The sequence below is a fragment of the Mus caroli genome, chromosome 6, assembly GCF_900094665.2.
Source record: "Mus caroli chromosome 6, CAROLI_EIJ_v1.1, whole genome shotgun sequence".
Classification (NCBI taxonomy): domain Eukaryota; kingdom Metazoa; phylum Chordata; class Mammalia; order Rodentia; family Muridae; genus Mus; species Mus caroli.
Genome location: NC_034575.1, coordinates 108,707,008 through 108,726,477, shown reverse-complemented (window position 1 = coordinate 108,726,477; position 19,470 = coordinate 108,707,008). Strand labels below are relative to the sequence as shown.

The 19,470-nt window shown below is 45.1% G+C and overlaps 1 protein-coding gene across 1 annotated transcript; it reads right to left on the bottom strand.

The window, feature by feature from the left end:
- Window positions 1-6,896: 6,896 nt before the first annotated feature.
- On the bottom strand, window positions 6,897-18,157 carry Brk1 (BRICK1 subunit of SCAR/WAVE actin nucleating complex). Its single transcript, XM_021164808.2, has 3 exons — window positions 17,996-18,157; window positions 7,749-7,831; window positions 6,897-7,531 (listed from the first exon to the last, which is right to left on the bottom strand). Exons 1-3 carry the CDS (start codon window positions 18,111-18,113, stop codon window positions 7,505-7,507), a joined length of 228 nt encoding a protein of 75 aa, XP_021020467.1. The 5' UTR covers window positions 18,114-18,157; the 3' UTR covers window positions 6,897-7,504.
- Between the last annotated feature and the right edge of the window lie 1,313 nt (window positions 18,158-19,470).

Here is a 19,470-nt window from a genome sequence, read left to right as displayed (position 1 = left end):
TTTTTTTTTTTTTTTTTTTTTTTTTTTTTTTTTTGAGTTTACTTAAATTTCATTTCTTAAGATCTCCACGGGCTTACCATATTTCCCCTTCCGCCTTTGCTTTTTGGTTTTTCAAGACAGGGTTTCTCTGGGTAGCTCCAGCTCTCCTGGAACTCACTCTGTAGACCAGTCTGACCTCGAATCTCCTGCCTCTGCCTCCCAAGTGTTGATATAAAAGCTAAGTAGCACCACTGCTGGGCCCACCTATGCTATTATTTAAAGTTTTTCTCACTGATGAGGTTGAGTCTGTCTTTTATTTTTAACTACACATTTCAAAATGTCTTCCAGAGTACATTTCCCTCCTTTTCCATCTGCATTCCCAGAAAACAGTATTACCAGTTTTTGTTTCCTTTCAAACCTTTTTATGTTTGTGAATAGAATTTTAAAATATTTTGTCTTTTTCTTTTTAGACGCAGACTAATCACATTGCCTTGCAGCTGAATATATATAGCCCAGGCTGGCCTCAAATTAGTGGCACTCCTTTGTCTCCTCCCAAGTACTGACATTCTAGATATGTGCTACCATGACTGGTTCAAAGAATTAGCATACAACTACCATCAGATGACATTCAGTGCCATTTTCCATAGACATTTCTGGCAGAAGTAGCATCAGATGAGCTTTTTAAAAAATGTACAGGCCGGGCAGTGGTGGCGCACGCCTTTTGTCCCAGCACTTGGGAGGCAGAGGCAGGAGAATTTCTGAGTTTGAGACCAACCTGGTCTACAAAGTGAGTTCCAGGACAGCCAGGGCTACACAGAGAAACCCTGTCTCGAAAAACCAATAAATAAATAAATAAATATAATAAAAAATGTATGGGTGTGCATGCATGAGCTCATCCAGGCCCTGATGAACACCAGGAGAGAAAGTAGGATTTCCTGGAGCTGGAGTCAGAAGTTGCTGTGAGCTGCCAGTTGTGGGAACGGGAATTGAACCCAGGTCCTCTGTGAGAGCAACCAGTGCTCTTAACCACTGAGTCAGCTCTCCAGGGCTTCCAAATTCTCTTGAAATTTTAGTTCCCCATTTTTCAGGTAGGTTCTTTATTTTCAGTGTTGAGAAATCCAGAGCTTTATGTATGACACTCGAGCCACCTACCTCTGTGCCTAGACCAAATTTAGTATTTTGTTTATTATTATGTTTAGTACATATCTACTGAATGGGCCATGTTTTACAACCATCTCTGCCTTCAGAATGCTGAAAGGCTAGTGTGGAAGGACACAGGGAAACTCGGAGCAGTGTTATTTGGTTGTAACAAAGGTGACTAGATGAGCCAGGAAAAAAATCAAGCAGGGTGTCTGAATTCCATTTAGGCTCCTTTATCAAGTCTGGGGAATATCACTGTGAACAATAGGAGTTTATTGTCATGCTTCTGGAGCAGTTGAAGATACAGTTTTATGGACTAGAGAAATGGCTTAGTAGTTAAAGAGTGTGCTGCTCTGAGGACCTGAGTTCAGTCCCCAGCATCTACATCAGGTGGCACACAACTGCCTGTCACTCCAGGTCTAGGGGGTTCAATGCCCTCTTCTGACCTCCACAGACATGTGCAAGCCCCCCCCCCCCACAAACAAACATACACGATTTAAAAAATAAAAATAGGGCAGAGGGTTGGCTCCTTGGTTAGGAGCACTGGCTGCTCTTGCAGAAGACTCTGGTTTGATTGGCAGCATCACGTGGCAGCTCACAACCATATGGCACCCCAGCCCCAGGGGATCGGACACTTTCGTGGGTACCAGGCATGCAGTTTGCTCACACACATACCTGACAGTACATACATACACATACATACATAAAGACAGTAAAATTAAAAAAAAAAAACTAAATAAAAATAAGGACTAGGGAGAGCTCAGCAGTTAACATTACTTAAAACTGCTCTATCAGAGGAGAGATGGTTCCTAACACACCAGGTGACTCATGACTGCCTGGAACTTCAGCTCCAGGGGATCTGGCACTCTTCTGGTCTCTGCAGGTACATGCATATTTGCACACACACGTGCACTTACACACACACACATCTTTTTTAAAATGTGGAGGACCAGCCAGATGGCTCAGTGGGTTAAGATGCCTCCCATAAAGCTTGCCCTGAGTTTGATCCCTGGGACTCACTGAACTGACTCTGGAAACTTGCCTTCTGACCTCCACAAATGTACAAATGCACTACGGCATACACATGTCTACACACACACACACACACACACATTTTAGAGGGCATGTGGTCCTCATGCTAACCAGGAATGTTAATCATGCATGGGTGTCTCCGCAAAGGAAGAAGTATCCGCTTTCCACCCAGATTGCTGGGAGTAGGTGTTAAGGAGCTAGTGACCTTTGCAATCTGTAAAGCAAGACCTCACCCAAATTCCCCATAATGTTTATCCCAGCCTTTTCCTCCCTAGACCTTTAGCTTTCGTTATTAATAGAGCCCATCTAGATGTTGCATGTACTTTTTTTTTTTTTTTTTTGGTTTTTCGAGACAGGGTTTCTCTGTGTAGTCCTGGCTGATCCTGGAACTCACTCTGTAGACCAGGCTGGCCTCGAACTCAGAAATCCACCTGCCTCTGCCTCCCGAGTGCTGGGATTAAAGGCGTGCGCCACCACGCCCGGCTTGCATGTACTTTAGAGTCTGCTGACCTCTATGCCATCAGATCGTAGGTCCTTAATCTATAAAACCTATCTTCATGGTCACATGTGTTTGTGCCCCAGAGATAGTATCACATCAGGAAGCTTTCCCCCAAACTATACTGTGTTTAAATGTTTAAATATGGTATCGGACTCTCTAGAATTTCAACTAGCGCTGATGAAGTTGGGCTGGACTGAGCTTACATCCTTGCCTCTCTTGTTCCTGCCTGCCATGACTCTTACAGGGACCCCCACAACTTTTAAGTTTTCCTCATGTCTCACTCACGTTAGAAAACAGGAAAGGGCAGCGTTGTCTTTTTTTTTTTAATATTTATTTATTTAATGTACATGAGTATACTGTAGCTGTCTTCAGACATACCAGAAAAGGGCATCGGATCCCATTACAGATGGTTGTGAGCCACCATGTGGTTGCTGGGAACTGAACTCAGGACCATCGGAAGAGCAGTCAGTGCTCTCAACCTCTGAGCCATGTCTCGAGCCTCAGCACTGTCTTTCTTTACGAAGCACTCTGGTTTACTGAGGAAAGGCATTATATCTTTTAATTAACTCAATCCAGACTGGGCAGAGTGGTGCTTGCCTTTAATCCTAGCACTTAGGAGGTAGAGGTAGGTAGACCAAAGTTTGAGGCCAGCCTGCTCTACATAGCATGCTCCAGGTCAGAGAGAATTATACTGTGACCCTGCCTCAAAAAAAAAAAAAAAAAAAAGAACTTAATCAAACTTCCTACACACAGTAAGGAGGTTACCTGGAGAAGCACCCAGACACCTCACAGCACCACATGAGATGAGGAAGTTTCCAGTGTAAGAGGCTAGATTTGTTAGTTTCCTACAACCAATGTTACCAACTGCTCTTTGCAACCAGGACCTTATGATAAAGCAACGTGGTTCTAACCGACTTGGCATTACCACCAACACATAAACATACTATTATCTGTAAGATAAACATTGAGCATTCAGGTATAATCCACCCAGTGCTCTTTCTTGCCTGTCAAGACCATCATTTTGCCTTATTATCTTGTGGTACAGTCCCTATTCATAGCAGGAGCCACTATTAAGCCAACTGCAGAGCACAGGTAACTAACACAGCTTTAGAAGTGATCCTTTATCCAGGACGAAATGCAGATAATGAACTTGAGTGTCTGCTAAAGGCATGCTACAATGAGTTTAGTAATACTGGAAAGAGAACTTAGCCCATGAGAACATGAGATGTCTCCATTATAAGATTCTATTTTTAAATGAAAACACTGGTTCAGCATCCCTTAGGCAAAATGCCTGTGATCAGATAGGACCCAGGTTTAAACATTTCATATACCTTAACCACAGCTTGACATTATTTACAGTATTCATGTATTTGTATGCAGGCCAGAAGTGGACCTTGGTTATCTTCCTCTCACTCTATACCTTGTTTATTTTTATTGTCTCTCACTGAACCTGGAGCTGTGGTTCAGTTAAACTGATAGGCAGGAAGTCCCCAGGGATCCTCTCACCTATGCCTCCTCAGCACTGGGAAAATAGAACCACTATTATAGTTTTTATGTGGGTGTTGGGGATCCAACTCAGGTCTCTGTTTGGATAGCAAGTTTTTGTTTTGTTTTTTTAAAGATTTAATGTATGAGTACACTGTTGCTGTCTTCAAACACACCAGAAGGGGGCATCTGATCCCATTACAAATGGTTGTGAGCCACCATGTGGTTGTTGGGATTTGAACTCAGGACCTCTGGAAGAGCAGTCGGTGCTCTTAACCTCTGAGCCATCTCTCCAGCCCAATAGCAAGTATTTTACCAATGAGTCTATCTTCCCAGCTCCTTTATACAGATTTTTGGGCTGCCTGTTTTGACTGCAACTTACCATGTCCCTCCCCTTTGAGCAATGGACTCCAAAGAACTAACTTTCCTCCAAGAAATCTCATGCTGGGAAAAGGATGGGTTCCTGGTGTCGGCGGCCAGCAGGGGAGATTGTCTCCTGGGACTATCACAGCATTCTGACTTCCAGGAGACCAAAGCCAAGACAATGACCAGCAGGAATCAGATCTTAACTCAGTTGTCTCAACCCATGGATCAAGACCCCTGGGGTCTAACAACCCATGTCACTTATTAGATATCCTGCATATCTATCTGTACATACTATTCATAACAGTAGTAAAATTTCACTTCATTAAGGAGCAACAAAAATAATTTTATGGTTGGGGGGTCACAACACGATGGGCTAAGATGACGGGCAGGTGTATCACACATAGCATTAGGAAGGTTGAGAACCCCTGCTTTAACTGCGACAGTTATGGCTACCCAGGTGTATCACACATAGCATTAGGAAGGTTGAGAACCCCTGCTTTAACTGCGACAGTTATGGCTACCTTTTTTCCTTTCTTTTCATGTCCAAGTATCAGAGCCAGGCTTTTACATTGCAGCCTGGGAGCTAGTTCCTTGGAGGTAGGAATCTGGAACAGTCACTCTTGTCTGGAAACATTTTTCTGTGAGGCCCTGGAGGTCTTGGAACTCGATGTAGACCAAGTGGCCTGACACTCAAGAGATCTACCAACCTCTGCCTCCCCAGAGCTGGAATTAAATGTATGCACCACTCTGCCTGGCCAATGTATACCCACCCTCTTGACTGCTTAAACTTGAGTGTTACGGAAGAATCCCCACGCTGATGGCAGCTCTATCACAGGGCCTTTCCTTCCTCTCCCCCAGTGCGGCCACCCTGGGGAGACTTTCTACTCTTCACCAGTACTTAACTGGCTTACTGAGGACAGGGCTGCCAGGGCCCCAGGCTCTGACGGTAACAGCTCAGGTAACAACCATGTGAGTCAGGTGTGAAAAGGTTCACATGTGCTGTCACTATTTAGAAGGCCTTGGATTTTGGAGAATGTTGGATGAGAGACTCAGGCAGTACTACTTATAGTGCCCAAGGTGTACCACATGAATACAGCACAGCTTGAACTCCCCTAATCTGGCTCATCACTGACCATGGCAACCTGCCTTCCTCCAAGCAGCCAGTGAGTTAATCCAGGGAAGGGGACTCAGGTATTTTTTAGGTTACATATGTGGTTTGAATATGCTTGACCCATGTGAGTGGCACTATTAGGAGGAGTAGCCTTGTGGAGGTGGGCCTTTGGGGTCTAATACATGCTGGCCAGTGTGAGGAGACGCTCCTCCTGGCTGCACGTTGAAGACAGTCTCTTCTTGGCTGCCTTCATATCACGATGTAGGACTCTTGCTTCCTCCAGCATCATGTCTGCCTGCAGGCTGCCATGTGTTCTGTAATGATGATAATGGACTAAACCTCTGAAACTGTAAGCCAGCTCCAATGAAATGTTTGCCTTATAAGTGTTGTCTTGGTCTTGGTGTCTCTTCACAGCAACAAAAACCCTAAGACAATATACTCTGAAAATGTTCCAAATAATTTAAGGTGAACTCTGGTGTGAAGATGCAAGCCAGGAAGTCTGAGAAAGGGCATTACTGAAAGTGCTTATCTGGGAGAACAATGGGGAATTGTAACCTGAGACAGACTTTGCAGGTCAAACAGGCCTTGAATAAAGAGAAATGAGTGTCCACAGAGCATGATAAATGCTACCCTACTCAAGGGGAAGCTCTCTGTGGGGAAAAGCCTTTAGCAGTAAGTTGGCTTAAGTTTATAGGAAACACAGTAAGTCTTTGATTCTTCTGTATAAACTGCAGTATTTGCTTGAGAAAATTGGTTTTTACATTTTGTGCATGTGTACACTCGTACAGGAAGCCACAGCATGCCCATAGAGATCAGAGGACAACCTCCAAGAATAGGTTCTTTCCTTCCACCATGTTGGTCCCAGAGACAGAACTCAGGGCTCCAGTTTTGAGGCAAGCACCCTACTTGTTAGACCATCTCACAAACCTCCATATTTACAGTCACAGGATGTTTACCTTATAAAACTAGTAACCTACCCTGGGTACAGTTAAACTGGAAAGATGCTAGGACTTCAACAGATCATAAACATCAGGTCTGATTCAATACTGTGTCTTTTATTGGAGTCTAACACACCTATATAGTAAAAGTCCTTGGTAGTTATCTGCTGAAAGACCAAGTAATTCCAGACTGAACTAGTTCAAGTGTCCAGACAGGAACACTGACTGGAGAGCTGCCTAGGCTTTGAACCAGCTAGGGCAGCAGGTTTCTTCTGCTGGAGAGCTCTCTTGCCCATCAGACTCTCAACAAGGAGACCCTCTCCAGCCACTCTTGCCACCACAGTCATAGCAGTCAGACAAAGTTGAGTTTATTAGGGAAGCATGAGAGCCACCGATACCCCAAGTGACACAAAGAAAACTGAAAATGTCCCTTCAAGCCAACTGGGGGCCTGGCTTTGACCTCCCAGAACAAGAAACTGGTGGGTTAGCAACAACATTTTCTGGCAACCACACTGCAGGGCACAAGTCTCAGCCAGGACTGCCCCCACCTCTCACAGGTGGAGAGAAGGCCGACTGTTGACAGAAATCAGTGTAGAGGCCATGGGAGCTGTAGGGAAAGTCTGAGAGAAAGAGTTTGAGAGGTGGGGAGGACCTTAGAGTCCCAGCCTTTGCCTCTCAACACCTCAAACACATTGACAAGTAGTTCCGAACAATGTTACTGAAAAGGGAAAAAGCCTAATGCTGTTTCCAAGAGGTCCCCTGGACTGCTTGCTCCCCCATGCCACGTCACACCCCAGGGCACACAGCAGAGCCCAAAGGCCACTTTTGAAAAAAGAAAAACAAGAAAAAGCCCTGTTGCTCTGTAAGGAGAGAGGAGGAGCAGGAGGCTGCTGGGCCTTTCCCACACGGCCAGTGTTCTGTACAGCAACTTCCCAGCAGCAGCGCAGCACACTTCTAGGTCAGAGTCTCACCCTTTGTCACCTGCGAAGGAAAGACTGACATTCAGATAAAATGCAAAGGGACTAAAGCCATTTTAAAAAAATCCTATTTTGGATCCTGCACAGTGAGAAATGGTAGCAAAGGCAGCTTCAGATTCCCAGACAGCTACATCGAGGCAGAGGCAGAGCACTTAGCCTCTGCAAGGCGGTTCTACACAGACATGTGTATTCCCTCTGGGGTAGCCTGGGACCATACTCACCCTCGCTTCAATGTACTCTATTCTCCGTTCAAGGGCTGTCAATTTCTCATTTAGTGTTGCGAGTCTTGAACGACAAGACATATCTGGTAAAAGGAGACTAATATTCAGGATTAATGTCACTCCAAACACCCACACCCACACAAACCCTCTGGGCTGAAGATGAAACATTGTTCCAAGAACATGTGGGGACTGGGGTATGGTAAGAAGCATTTAAGGATTCAACTACTCAGATGCTGTGGAACCCCAGGGTGGCAGGCAGAGAAGAATCACCACAGAGGGAGATCTATGTCTTGTAGCCAAGACTAGTCCTGAACTTGCAGTGATCCCCCTGTCTCAAGCTAAATTTATGAACCTTAAAAAAGTTGCTAAATTTATAAAAAATGTTATAGCAGTAACATACAACTAATATGTAAAAGATGTGCAGATAGCCTTGTTAAGCAGCAAACTAAGAGTTTCAAGAGAAGGGACCTAATGAGAAAAGAAATACAGAAGCTCTTCAACTTGAACTTGGAGTCCTCTAGGACAAGTTCCTATAACCCCCCTGGAAATTAAACTAGGGAGACGCACTAACTGCACTACACTGAGGAGCACCAGCTGTTTCCTGAGCCCACAGGGCTGAGTGGGAGCTGTGTTCCTCTGTTCCCTGGCATCAAAAGCACCACACATGTCGATAGCTCTGGAAGAGATCAAAACTCAAAACCTGAGTATGGTTTTAGGCTAGGGTTACAGATCAGCAGAGGCTTGTCCTAGAGGACTCCAAGTTCAATGCCCAGCACTGTAGCAGTGAGGTAGAGTCCTGAGGGTTACAGCAGAAATTAAGGCAAGGAAGGGAGGAAGAGGAGCTCCAGAGAAGGGTGTCAAACGCCCACACTACTTTTAGTGTCTGTCTGTCTGTCTGTCTTTATGCCACATGCTCATAGATCAAGTTGTAACCTCTCAGCTGTATTCTTTGGCAGAGGAAATTTCAAGGCAGCAAATCTGTGGTTAGATGATTAGTAAATTCTTTTTTGCAGGTCTACAATGAAATAGAGCAAGTAGGGCAAGAAGAAATACAAAATACACAATTGGAGGAGAAAAAGATCGCTGGAAAATTCAACATTGGAGCCAAGGCTTGTGCTGAAAGAAATAAGAAGACTGACGAGAAGTGGAATAAGGGGATGAGTACCCTCAGGGCAAGACCCCACCTGAGCTAATCCTGCAATTTATGGAAGAAAAAGACATAAGAAATTTTCTGTTCCTAAAAGGCAGTAACAGATCAAAGTTTATAAAAATGTAGGGACTAGGCTCCACCCCCAACAGGCAGCATAACTTGGCAGTATTGGTCTTGTGGTTCTGGCTATAGAATCATGAGGGATATATAAGAAAATGGGTTGTGGAAATCTTCCTCCGGGGTTGATAGCTGCTGAGGTCAGGTGTGAGGTAGGGGGTCTGCGTAGCCCAGAGCTGCCACTGTGTGAACAGTGAAAGTGGAGCCTGGATCACACTGTCGATCCCACTGTGCTAGAGCTGTGGGATATCTGCTAGGGAGAGCTGCAGATGGAGCAGAAATAACCCAAGAGAGACATAGGCTCACCAAGTTGTGAGGAAGAGCCATGTAATCCAAAGGGCTACACAGAGAAACCCTGTCTCGGAAAAAAACAAAAAAACAAAACAAAACAAAACAAAAAAAAGATGTAAGCTCTCACCTACTGCTCCAGGGCCATGCCTGCCTGCCACCATGCTCCCCACCATAATGGTCCCGGACTCTAATCCTTTGGAACCATGAGCCCCGAATGAGCTCCAAATGAAATGCTTTTTGTTTGGTTGGTTTGGTTTTTCGAGACAAGGTTTCTCTGTGTAGCCCTGGCTGTCCTGGAACTCACTCTGGAGACCAGGCTGGTCAGTGTTTTATCACAGTAATGAAAAGTAACATTGTCTCATCATTTGAGCTCTTGGAAGCTAATCAGTTACTACCACTGGAAGACTGCTTCAAAGATACCCATAGAGACCTTTTTGAACTAGAGACAATCCAATCAGTATCAAGCACATGATAGAACCAAGATTCTATCTGTGAAAAGCAGCCTTGATTCTTTGCTCTGCTTTTTCCAATCTTTCAGTACCTCCTCCAGAATGCAATCTAGACTCTCTTAAAATACTTTTCCTCTTCTGCCTCCTTTACCTGAAACCATGAGACCCTTTTTCCTCTCAGCTGTCCTCAGCAACGGAAAAGGAGACGAATGATGGCTACTCCCTACCACCTCCTCCAACCCACGCTTCTATCTCAGTAACCTTTATCCCTTGGGTCTAAAATAGCTCGAGCTCACTCTGAACCACCTCCCACAGGGTGAGTCAAGAGCAAGCTAACAACTTTCCTTTTCATCTCTTCTCAGCCACTTTGACAACTCGTCCTACACTCTGATCCAGCCTCAACTCTCATCATCTTGCTTATCTAATCATTCTTTGGCACCAAAACTTGGCTAAAATTCTGCCTCTGAGAGGCCTTACCAGGAAAATGCAAGTCTTTTTTTTTTTTTTTTTTTTTTTGGCCTGAATATATCTGAATTCCTAAGGCTGAACTTCTCCTTCTTAAGTTACTTGGGTCTCTGGCTGTCAGTGGGGGCCTGGGCTGGGCTGAGCAGACGCCTCAGTGGTTAAAGCACCTGCCTAAGGGCAGGAGTTCAGACATCCAGCAGCTCTGTAAACACTGGGTGAGCAGGGCTGTCTGCCTGCAATTCCAGCCTCCAAAGGCTGAGGTGGGATCCTCCAGCAAGGAAGCTACAAAGACTAGACTTCACTGTGCTTTGGGTTTGACGGAGAGACCTGCCTCAGTGAGTAAGATGGAAGAGCTATGATTCTCTTGTGCATGATACACACACACACACACACACACACAGACAGACACACACAAAGACATTCTCATTAGCTTTTCAAACTTAGTTTCACTGACACTGATATGTAATTAACATGCCATACATTCATCCATCTGTAGGTATACAACATAATGCTGGGCCCTTCTTTTTAAATCTTACTGTCTGCTATTGCTGCCTCCTCTAGTTTCCAAGTCTGACTTACGATGAGCACCCTAGCAACCTTACTTTAGAAACACACTACCTGACTTTTTAATTTTACATTTTTGTGTATGTGTAGACACATGCCCTGGCACACATGTGCAAGTCAAATGTAACTTCTGGGAGTGGTTCTTTCCTTTAGCCATGTAGATCCCAGAGACTGAACTCAGGTCAACAGGCTTAACAGCAGGGACCCACTGAGCCATCTCACTGGCTCAGCACTGTCACTTCTGTCAGGAGTAGTCAACATGCCCAGAGTTCATTTACTAGGATGTTTCCAAGCTCAAAAGCAATCAATCTCTAACAGTTGTATTTCTCAGGAACCCAGAAACCACCGAAGAGAGAACCAGGGAGGGCTCTTTCTTAGAGAGCTGTGCTGCTCTACCTGTCCACCTGTAAATCAATCAGAACCCTAGAATGTACTCTGGAACTGGCTTTAAGGATTAACACTGCTGAGGAAGACAAAAATGCCCAACTCTAGACCCAGGCTCCAGACTGTGTCTAAGTTAAATATGTTTGGGTCATAGGCCAGGTGTAGCCCAAGGGTAGAATGCCACCTCACATGCTTAAGGCCACACCAGAACCTGCTATAATAGAAGCAACAGGAGAGCATCCAGCACTGGGCAACTCTGGACCCTACATTAAAGCGCACTGTGTCAGCACTCAATAAAAGCAGGTCTAATCAGGGTGCTTGCTTGTACAGCCACAGCATTACTGCCAACAATATTAACATGAGTCCCTCTCTACATTATTATTTTTTAAAGATTTAATTTTATGTATATGAGCACACTGTCGCTGTCCTCAGACACACCAAAAAATGGCATCGGATCCCATTACTGATGGTTGTGAGCCACTATGTGGTTGCTGGAAATTTAACTCAGGACCTCTGGAAGAGCAGTCAGTGCTCTTAACCGCTGAGTGGTCTCTCCAGCGCCTATATTTATTTTTTAGGTAAGATCTTCTCTACATAGCCTGGCCTTGCCTGAGACTAAAACTTAACAGTCCTACCTGTTGCTTCCCAAGAGCAGGATTACTGCAATGTTTCACTACACTTGGCTTTCTTTCTCTGAATTATTTCATATACTACCTTATCACAACCAAAATTAGTACTAGCTATATCTTCTGGGCTTATTTGGTGGGGGGTGTGAGGGTGTCTAGTCTATTTCCATACAATGGTTCCTTATGTAGTTCAGGCTAGACTAGAACTCACATCTTTTTTTTCTTTTCTTTTCCTTTTTTTTTTTTCCTGTTTTTTCGAGACAGGGTTTCTCTGTGTATCCCTGGTTGTCCTGAAACTCACTCTGTAGACCAGGTGGCCTCGAACTCAGAAATCCGCCTGCCTCTGCCTCCTGAGTGCTGGATTAAAGGCGTGCGCCACCACGCCCAGCTCTGGAACTCACATCTTATCTCAGCCTTCTGAGTTCTAGGACTGCAGGTGACTGTCAAGCTTTTGGCTTGTTTCTGAAGTCAAGTTTTAGTTCCTGGATGCATCTTGGTAGGGAAAAGGCGGAGATCTGCAAAGGAGAAATGTTCCTTTTCCTGCGTTACAAGGGAGAAGAAGACTCCGCTGAGATGTCTGTATCACATGTGTACGAATCACATGTTACAGAAGACAAAATTGATTTGGGGTTTTCTGCTGCATCCTAGATTGAGGAAATGAGCAGGATTCTAATTCTTTAGGAGCAACAAGAAATGGACTACATGGCTGCTTTTTTCCCTGAAGATATTAAAGACCTATGTCATTGACTGGAGTCATTACTAGGTGGTTTTTGAAATAGTTGAAATTAATAAAGAATTAGAAGGTAGAACCTCATTATGATACACAATTAAAAGCTAAAGCAATTTAACTGTTAGCTGAGCCTTTAGGCAAGTTCCTGGTTGACAATCATGCATGATACATGAACTCACAGAGACATCATTAGGCTGAGAAGCCCTGAGTCCTAAGGAGAAACTAGTGTGGTGGTGTGGCATGGATGACTTAGTAAGAATTGCAAGGGTTAATGCAATTGGGTGAACCCTAAGGGTGTACACTTAGGGTGCACCCTAAGTTCTGGTATGTACCTATGAGGTTTGTACTATTTATGAATATCTAACTCAGAGGTACAAAGATTCTATAGCTGAGTTTGAAGAGGTATTTGGAGTTCTTTGAAAATTACAGCAAATCCAAATCCCGACCCTGACTCAGGGTTTGTAAGCAGATTCTCTAAAGGGAGAGTGTAGTCTTTCTAGATGCTAATAGCTGTCTGAACAACTTCTACTCTTGCAATCCCAGCACGTGAGAGGACAGTTACAATCTGTGGTTCCAGGTCAGTGTCAGACAACTGCCTGAACCACACAGACGATGACACACAGTCATACCTAACACTGCTCTGTATTGTGGGTTGGGTGAACTTTCAAAAAAACATTATCACAGACTATTTACTGGTCTGCACTTTTAGACTCTGCCCTGATTCTGAAGCTAATGTGTGCAAAGAAGTTTAAAGGAAGAGGTGTTATTTTAAACTCTATTTTTATACTTAATTAACAAATTCAGCATGCATGTTGTAACCCAGCTGTGTCAGATGGTGTAAAAATATGTAGAGAAATGTTGGAAGGCTGAGCTGGACGAATCGTGCGATCCTTCAAGTTGGAGAGCCTAACCCTAAGCAACAAGGTGACACGTTTTCTCAAAAAGAGGAGGAAAAAAATAAAAAGAGCAGGACGCAATGGTGCAAGACTTTAATGCCAGAGCTCAGGAGGCAGAGGGCCAGACCAGCCTACATAGCAAGCTTGACGCCGTTCAAAGCCAGCCTTGTATCAAAAGGTCTCACAGCAAAACCTTGTCTCAACCCCCACCTCCCAAAACCCTAACAGCAGCTTTCAGATGGACGGTCCCTCAGCAATTATGTAATTATCCAAGGAATGGGAAAGCTTACTAACAGATATGGAGACCTTGTCTCAAACCCCACCCCCAGAACAAAAACAAACAAGAAGGTAATAAACTAAGCAGAGTCATGTGCAAAGTCTGCGACCTAGTCAGCAGAGCTGATGGAGGAAGGCAAGGTCGAGGCCATGTGCAATGCCCTTGGCCAGCCTGGCCACACCATGGCACCCTATGTTAAAACACACACACACAAGAGGACAGGATGAAGGAAGGAGAGGAGAAAGAGGAGTGAGGATAGAAAGATGAGGAAGAGGAGAAAGTAAAGGGAACTCCTAAGAGATTCAGAATTATGAAACAGGTATGATAATACCTATTATGTAGCCCTCAAAGGAAGATTCAAAGCTCTCCATCATCCTGGAAAATTGAGACCCTGTCTGACAAATTTTGTCAGTAATAAGACATACTTTCTAGGCTGTACATATCAAAGGTAAAATATATGTGGACTAAAGTTTAATGTAGCCAGGTCTGTATAAAGACACAGGCCTATAGTCTGTGACATAGATGACGCAGGACTTGAGCCAGGCCAGGAGTTAGCGGCCAACTTGTGGCACAGAGAAACCACAATGCAAAACTAAAATAGTGCTTATTAGTACAGGTTGGTAGTACAGATTGAGTAGCATTTATCAACAAACCAACCTGATGTGTTCCTCAGTTTAAGGCAACCCTGGTGTACAGATTGTGAGTTCCTGGTCAGCCAAACCTATATAGCAAGTCCTGACCTCAAAAAATAGAAACAAACCTAGAACCCTTCAGATTTTGATTGTTCTCTGGCAGTTAGGCAACCATCTGAGGGAACAGCTTCCTGATGCAATTCAGTCAGAATGAAGTTGCTGTTACTAAGACCCAGATTTGGAACAGTGAGATGTTACATTAACAGGATTTTTGGTGCTTTGCCAACTGAAATGCCATCTCTGATATTAGCTGCTACCAGACAAATGAAGTCTTGTAATTTTGCTTGCTAGAATATTCTTTGTGAAGTGATGTCTCCAGCTTCTTCCCACTGTCTCTCCCACCTAGGCCAAAGTCTCAGACTTAGGATCCTATCAGAGTCTATCCTGGCCCCACCCAGCACAAACACTTTAGGTTTTTGGTTTTTTTCTGAGACAGGGTCTTATTCTTTAGCTAGACTGGCCTTAACTCATGGCAAGTCTCTTGCCTCAGCAAGGTAGGATCACAGGTATAAACTACCACATAAGCTTGTTTAATTTCTTTTGTTCGATTCTTACTTGAGGGGATGTTTTTCAGTAAAGAATGTTGTTTAAAGAAAAAAAGAGTGGGGGGATGGTGAAATGGCTCAGCGGGTAAGAGCACTGACTGCTCTTCCAAAGGTCCTGAGTTCAAATCCCAGCAACCACATGGTGGCTCACAACCACCTATAATGAGATCTGACACCCTCTTCTTGGGTGTCTGAAAACAGCTACAGTGTACTTATTTATAATAATAAATAAATCTTTGGGCCAGAGAGGGGCTGACTAGAGCGAGCAGAGGTCCTAAAATTCAATTCCCAACAACCACATGAAAGCTTACAACCATCTGTACAGCTACAGTGTACTCATATACATAAAATAAATAAATCTTTAAAAACATTTTTTACAAGAGTTAAAAAAAAAAAGAAAAAAGTGAAATATTTCAGTTCTCTGGCAAAGTAGGAGAAATCAACTATGTGAACCAACACTGCAATAGTTTACAAAAAAGGTACACACTCAACAAGTGCAATTGTTGGAGTGCTCACAAGATCCTGAGCCAAAACCAAAACGCTCCGCAGGAAAACCAGACTATGTATGAGTAGCAAGACAAATGATCAGTTCTGGAAAATGCTTTAATTCAGTAAAAAGTCATCTAAAGCCATCAGGTCTGCCTGCAAACATACCTGCCTTCGTCACTGAATCACATTCCTTTAATACTCCTTAAATCAAATTCTTCTGGGGACACATGAACTCTTTACTGACTACAGTTCTCTACTCTAACCTCCACAGAAACTTATGGGTGTGAAGCTGTACATTTATGCTGGCCTCTCATTAGTTGGCATCTTTAACCTCCGTTCCCTGTTAAGAAAATCCATGTAAGATTATACAGAATCCTACACACTTTGTAAGCACACTTCTTTTTCCCCACATGTAAGAGGTTTATTGGGAGGGGCGGGGGGGGCAAGGAAGGTGGCGGCAGAGAGAGAAGGGTGGGGGAGAGAGAGAATGCTCGAGGGAGCGTAAGGACACTTCGAATCCCAGCACTTGGGAAGCAGAGCCAAAGGGCCATCACAAACCAGAGGACATCCTGATCTGTAGAGCTGCAGGCCAGCATAGAGTGACAGACAGTAATAATCTCAGGAGGGGAAGGGAAAAAAAAAGTTGAGGAAGGAGAACCATAAGTTGTACCATTTTACAAGACTCAAAACCAAAATGCAAAATGGAGCAGGGGACATGGAGCATGGATGGACAGAGTAAGATCTCTTATCTATTGTATTCGAAGGTGGGTGTGGGCATGCACTATGTGGGGTCAGAAGATAACTTGTGACAGCTGGTTCTCTCCTTTCACCTTGTGGATCCTGAGGATTGTATTCAGGTTGGTGGCCTTTAGCTGCCAAGCCATCTCAACAGCCTGAAAGAACTCTAAATACAGAAAATGGATTAGTATTATTATCTACATTGCTAGTCTCCCTTCATGTGTCTGTGTCGTATCCCCTGGGACTAGAGTTATGGACCACTGTGAACTGCAACGTGGGTCCTGGGATTTGTACCTGGGTTCTTTGGAACTGCTTTGAACAGCTGAGCAATCTCTCGAGCCCTAGAAAATGGCTCATTTCTGTGGCTGTTTTGAGGACCAGGCTGGCCACAAATGCAGAGCACGCTCCAGCCCTTGTCTCTCCAGTGCTAAGAGTACAGGTATGAGCCACCACAGATAACAGGGAAGGGTTACCATGTTCCTCACTGCCAGCAGACCTGTGTAAGAACCAATTATGCCTGCTGATGTTTGCTTTGCTCTACCAGGCTGGACTCAAAACTCTCTATGAAGCAGATGACTTTGAGTTCCTCCTGGTCCTCCTGCCTCTGCATCCTGAGTGCTGCTATTAAAGGCATGGTGTGTGGGTGCTAGGCCAATACTCTACGGACTGGGCATCCCCTGCCCCTTAATGATGCATTTCCAATTTCTTTTTTGTTCTCTTTTCTCAAAAAACAAAAACAAAACAAACAAACAAACAAAAAACCCAACCAACCAAAAAAAAAAAAACAAAAACAAAAACAAAAAACAAAAACACAAAAAAAAGGAGAGAAAGAAAACTCTAAAACTCTAAGAAGTGGGGTCTTGTGCTTACCACTCAGGAGCCCAATCCCTGAACTACACCCCGTAATTGAAGCTACTGTTCGGCTACCTTCTATTATACTACTTAGGACTCATCGGGTCTTTAGTTAGAAAATAATCGATTCACTTTAATTTTTTTCAAAATACAGCACTTTCTCCCCAAGATGCTGAAAGTCGCTAATTAGTAGAACCAAAGCACTCTAGTGAAAAAGATCACTGGATGCCATCTGCACGTCTTGTATTGTGTAATAAAGTCCCTGAAGGAACCCTTCAAGAGACCATAAGAAGTCTGCGACAGGTTTTCAGTCCAGAAGGCTAGGAACGCACGCAGAAAGAAATCAAGACTGTCACCAGCCGGCCACACCTAGGAATAGTTTTTTGGAAAAGTGGACTCTGCTGAAACCATCTGCCCTGTAAAATCCGAGGAACCAGACAGAAGCATCCAGAGCACCTACCATGAAGCAGATACAGGGCTAGAAAAGCCATTCCCAAGGCCCGAGCGGGCCCCATCCCTTACAACCCTCAGCACTAGCACCAAATCGAGCCAGGGCCGAATGAACCTGCCGGGAGTGGTTAAACGGGAGCAATAGAAGGCATGACATCAAGGGGGTTCGGACTTCTTCCTGAAGGAGATGGACAACGAGCAGGAGTCTCTCAACAGTAAGCGCGACCGTGACCGTGACACGGCTGCGCACTGCCTGCCAAGTGAAGACTGGCACGGAAGCGCGGCGCAAACCGGGGCGGATGATGGATGGGCCTAAGAGGCTGGGCAGTGGGCGTGCTGACGAGCGCAAGTGGGGCATGGCAACGGGCAGGGTAGACCCTCGGAAACGGCCTAGTGAGGCTCGGGGTGAGGGCACTGGGGCCGGCGGGCAGCCAAAGAGGAAGCGAGTAGCCGGGGCGGCGCGCCTCTCCTCCCCGCCGCCGGCCGCCTCCCAGGCCTCCCTCCTCCCAGCCTCCCCTGCTCGCCCGCTGACCGAAAGAGTTGAGAAAGTCTGAGATTTTCTTGATGCTGCTGGTGATGATCTCAATGTACTCCCGGTTCGCCCAGTCCTGGTGAATCTCCCGCTGCACCGGATCCTCTTGTCCCGCCATGGCGGCCGCCTGAGGAAGAGTGACTGCGCAGGCGCCGCGACCTCTACAGGCCTCCAGCGCGCCTGCGCCGCCAGCCCTCACCCGAGTGTTCGAGCCCCAGAAAGGGCTGGCAGAGCGGCGCGCGTGCGCACTCTAACTCCCTGCGCTCTAGCTTGGATCCCACGCTGGGGTAAACAAGATTCCTCCACTCGTGATGTGAAGACTAAGAGCTACCCTGTCCCTGGCTACAAGCACCCGCTGACCACTAGCGGATCTTGTCGTTAGGGGGCGCCCACACATTCCCACCTCCGCCTAGGGTTGCTCCAAGCTCTCTTGCACCTTGTTAGCTGTGATGGGCACAGTCCACATATCCCGTTTATTCAAAATGCTTGTCATGCTTGGGTCACAACTCTGCTCATTCTCGTTTTCTTTTAAAATTTGTTGTTGTTGTTTTTCGAGACAGGGTCTCTCTGTATAGTTTTGGCTGTCCTTGTACTCCCTCTAGACCAGGCTGGCCTCGAACTCACAGAGATCAGCCCGCCTTTCCTTTCTGAGTGCTGAGATTAAAAGTGTGGCCACCACCGCCAGGTTAAAATTATTTTATTCTTATTATGTGTGTGTGAGCGCTCACGTGGCACAACACGCGGGCGGAAGTTACAGGACAACTTGCAGGAGTGGGTTCCTCACCTTCCATCATGTGGGACTGAAATCAGGTCATCAGGCTCAGTGGCAAGTGTCTTTATTGTTCAAGGCATCCCACCAACTCCGAATCTCCATATTTACCAAATGAGCAAAATACATTTTTTTTCTTTCTTTCTTTCTCTCTTTCTTTCTTGTTTTTTGAAACAGGGTTTCTTTGTGTAGTCCTGGCTGTCCTGGAACTCACTTTGTAGACCAGACTGTCCTCGAACTCAGAAATCCGCCTGCCTATGCCTCCCGAGTGCTAGGATTAAAGGTGTGCACCACCACGTCCCGCTGCAAAATACATTATTAATGCTAATACTCAATGATGGACCGGCTGAAGTAAAATGGTAAGTCAGTGTAAACTCATGCAATTTCTATCAAGAACTGCAAAAATAATCTCCAACCTTTTCACCTAATCGTTTCATTTAAAAAAATTGTTAAAGGAACATTGTCGTACATGCTTATAATTTCAGCACTCAAGAGACTAAGGCAGAAGAAGGCTTGTCCAAACAATGGTCAAGTCAGTCCATGTGTGGTGAATAGGTTTGGCCTGAATAAAAGTTTGAATGCTTGGCCCATAGGGGAGGGGCTCTGTTAGAAGGTGTGGCCTGGTTGGAGTGGGTGTGTCATTGTGGGAGGGCTTTGAGGTTTCCTAGTGTTCCAAGTCTACCCAGTGTGGAATCAAAGCCTCCTC

Excerpts from the sequence above, each read along its gene's own strand:
- Brk1 (XM_021164808.2), bottom strand. The coding sequence starts at position 18,113 with ATGGCGGGACAAGAGGATCCGGTGCAGCGGGAGATTCACCAGGACTGG. Across the intron at positions 7,832-17,995 it reads AGACTTTCTCAACTCTTTCG|ATATGTCTTGTCGTTCAAGA; the intron begins GTCAGCGGGCGA and ends TCCTTTTACCAG. Across the intron at positions 7,532-7,748 it reads TAGAGTACATTGAAGCGAGG|GTGACAAAGGGTGAGACTCT; the intron begins GTGAGTATGGTC and ends TTTCCTTCGCAG.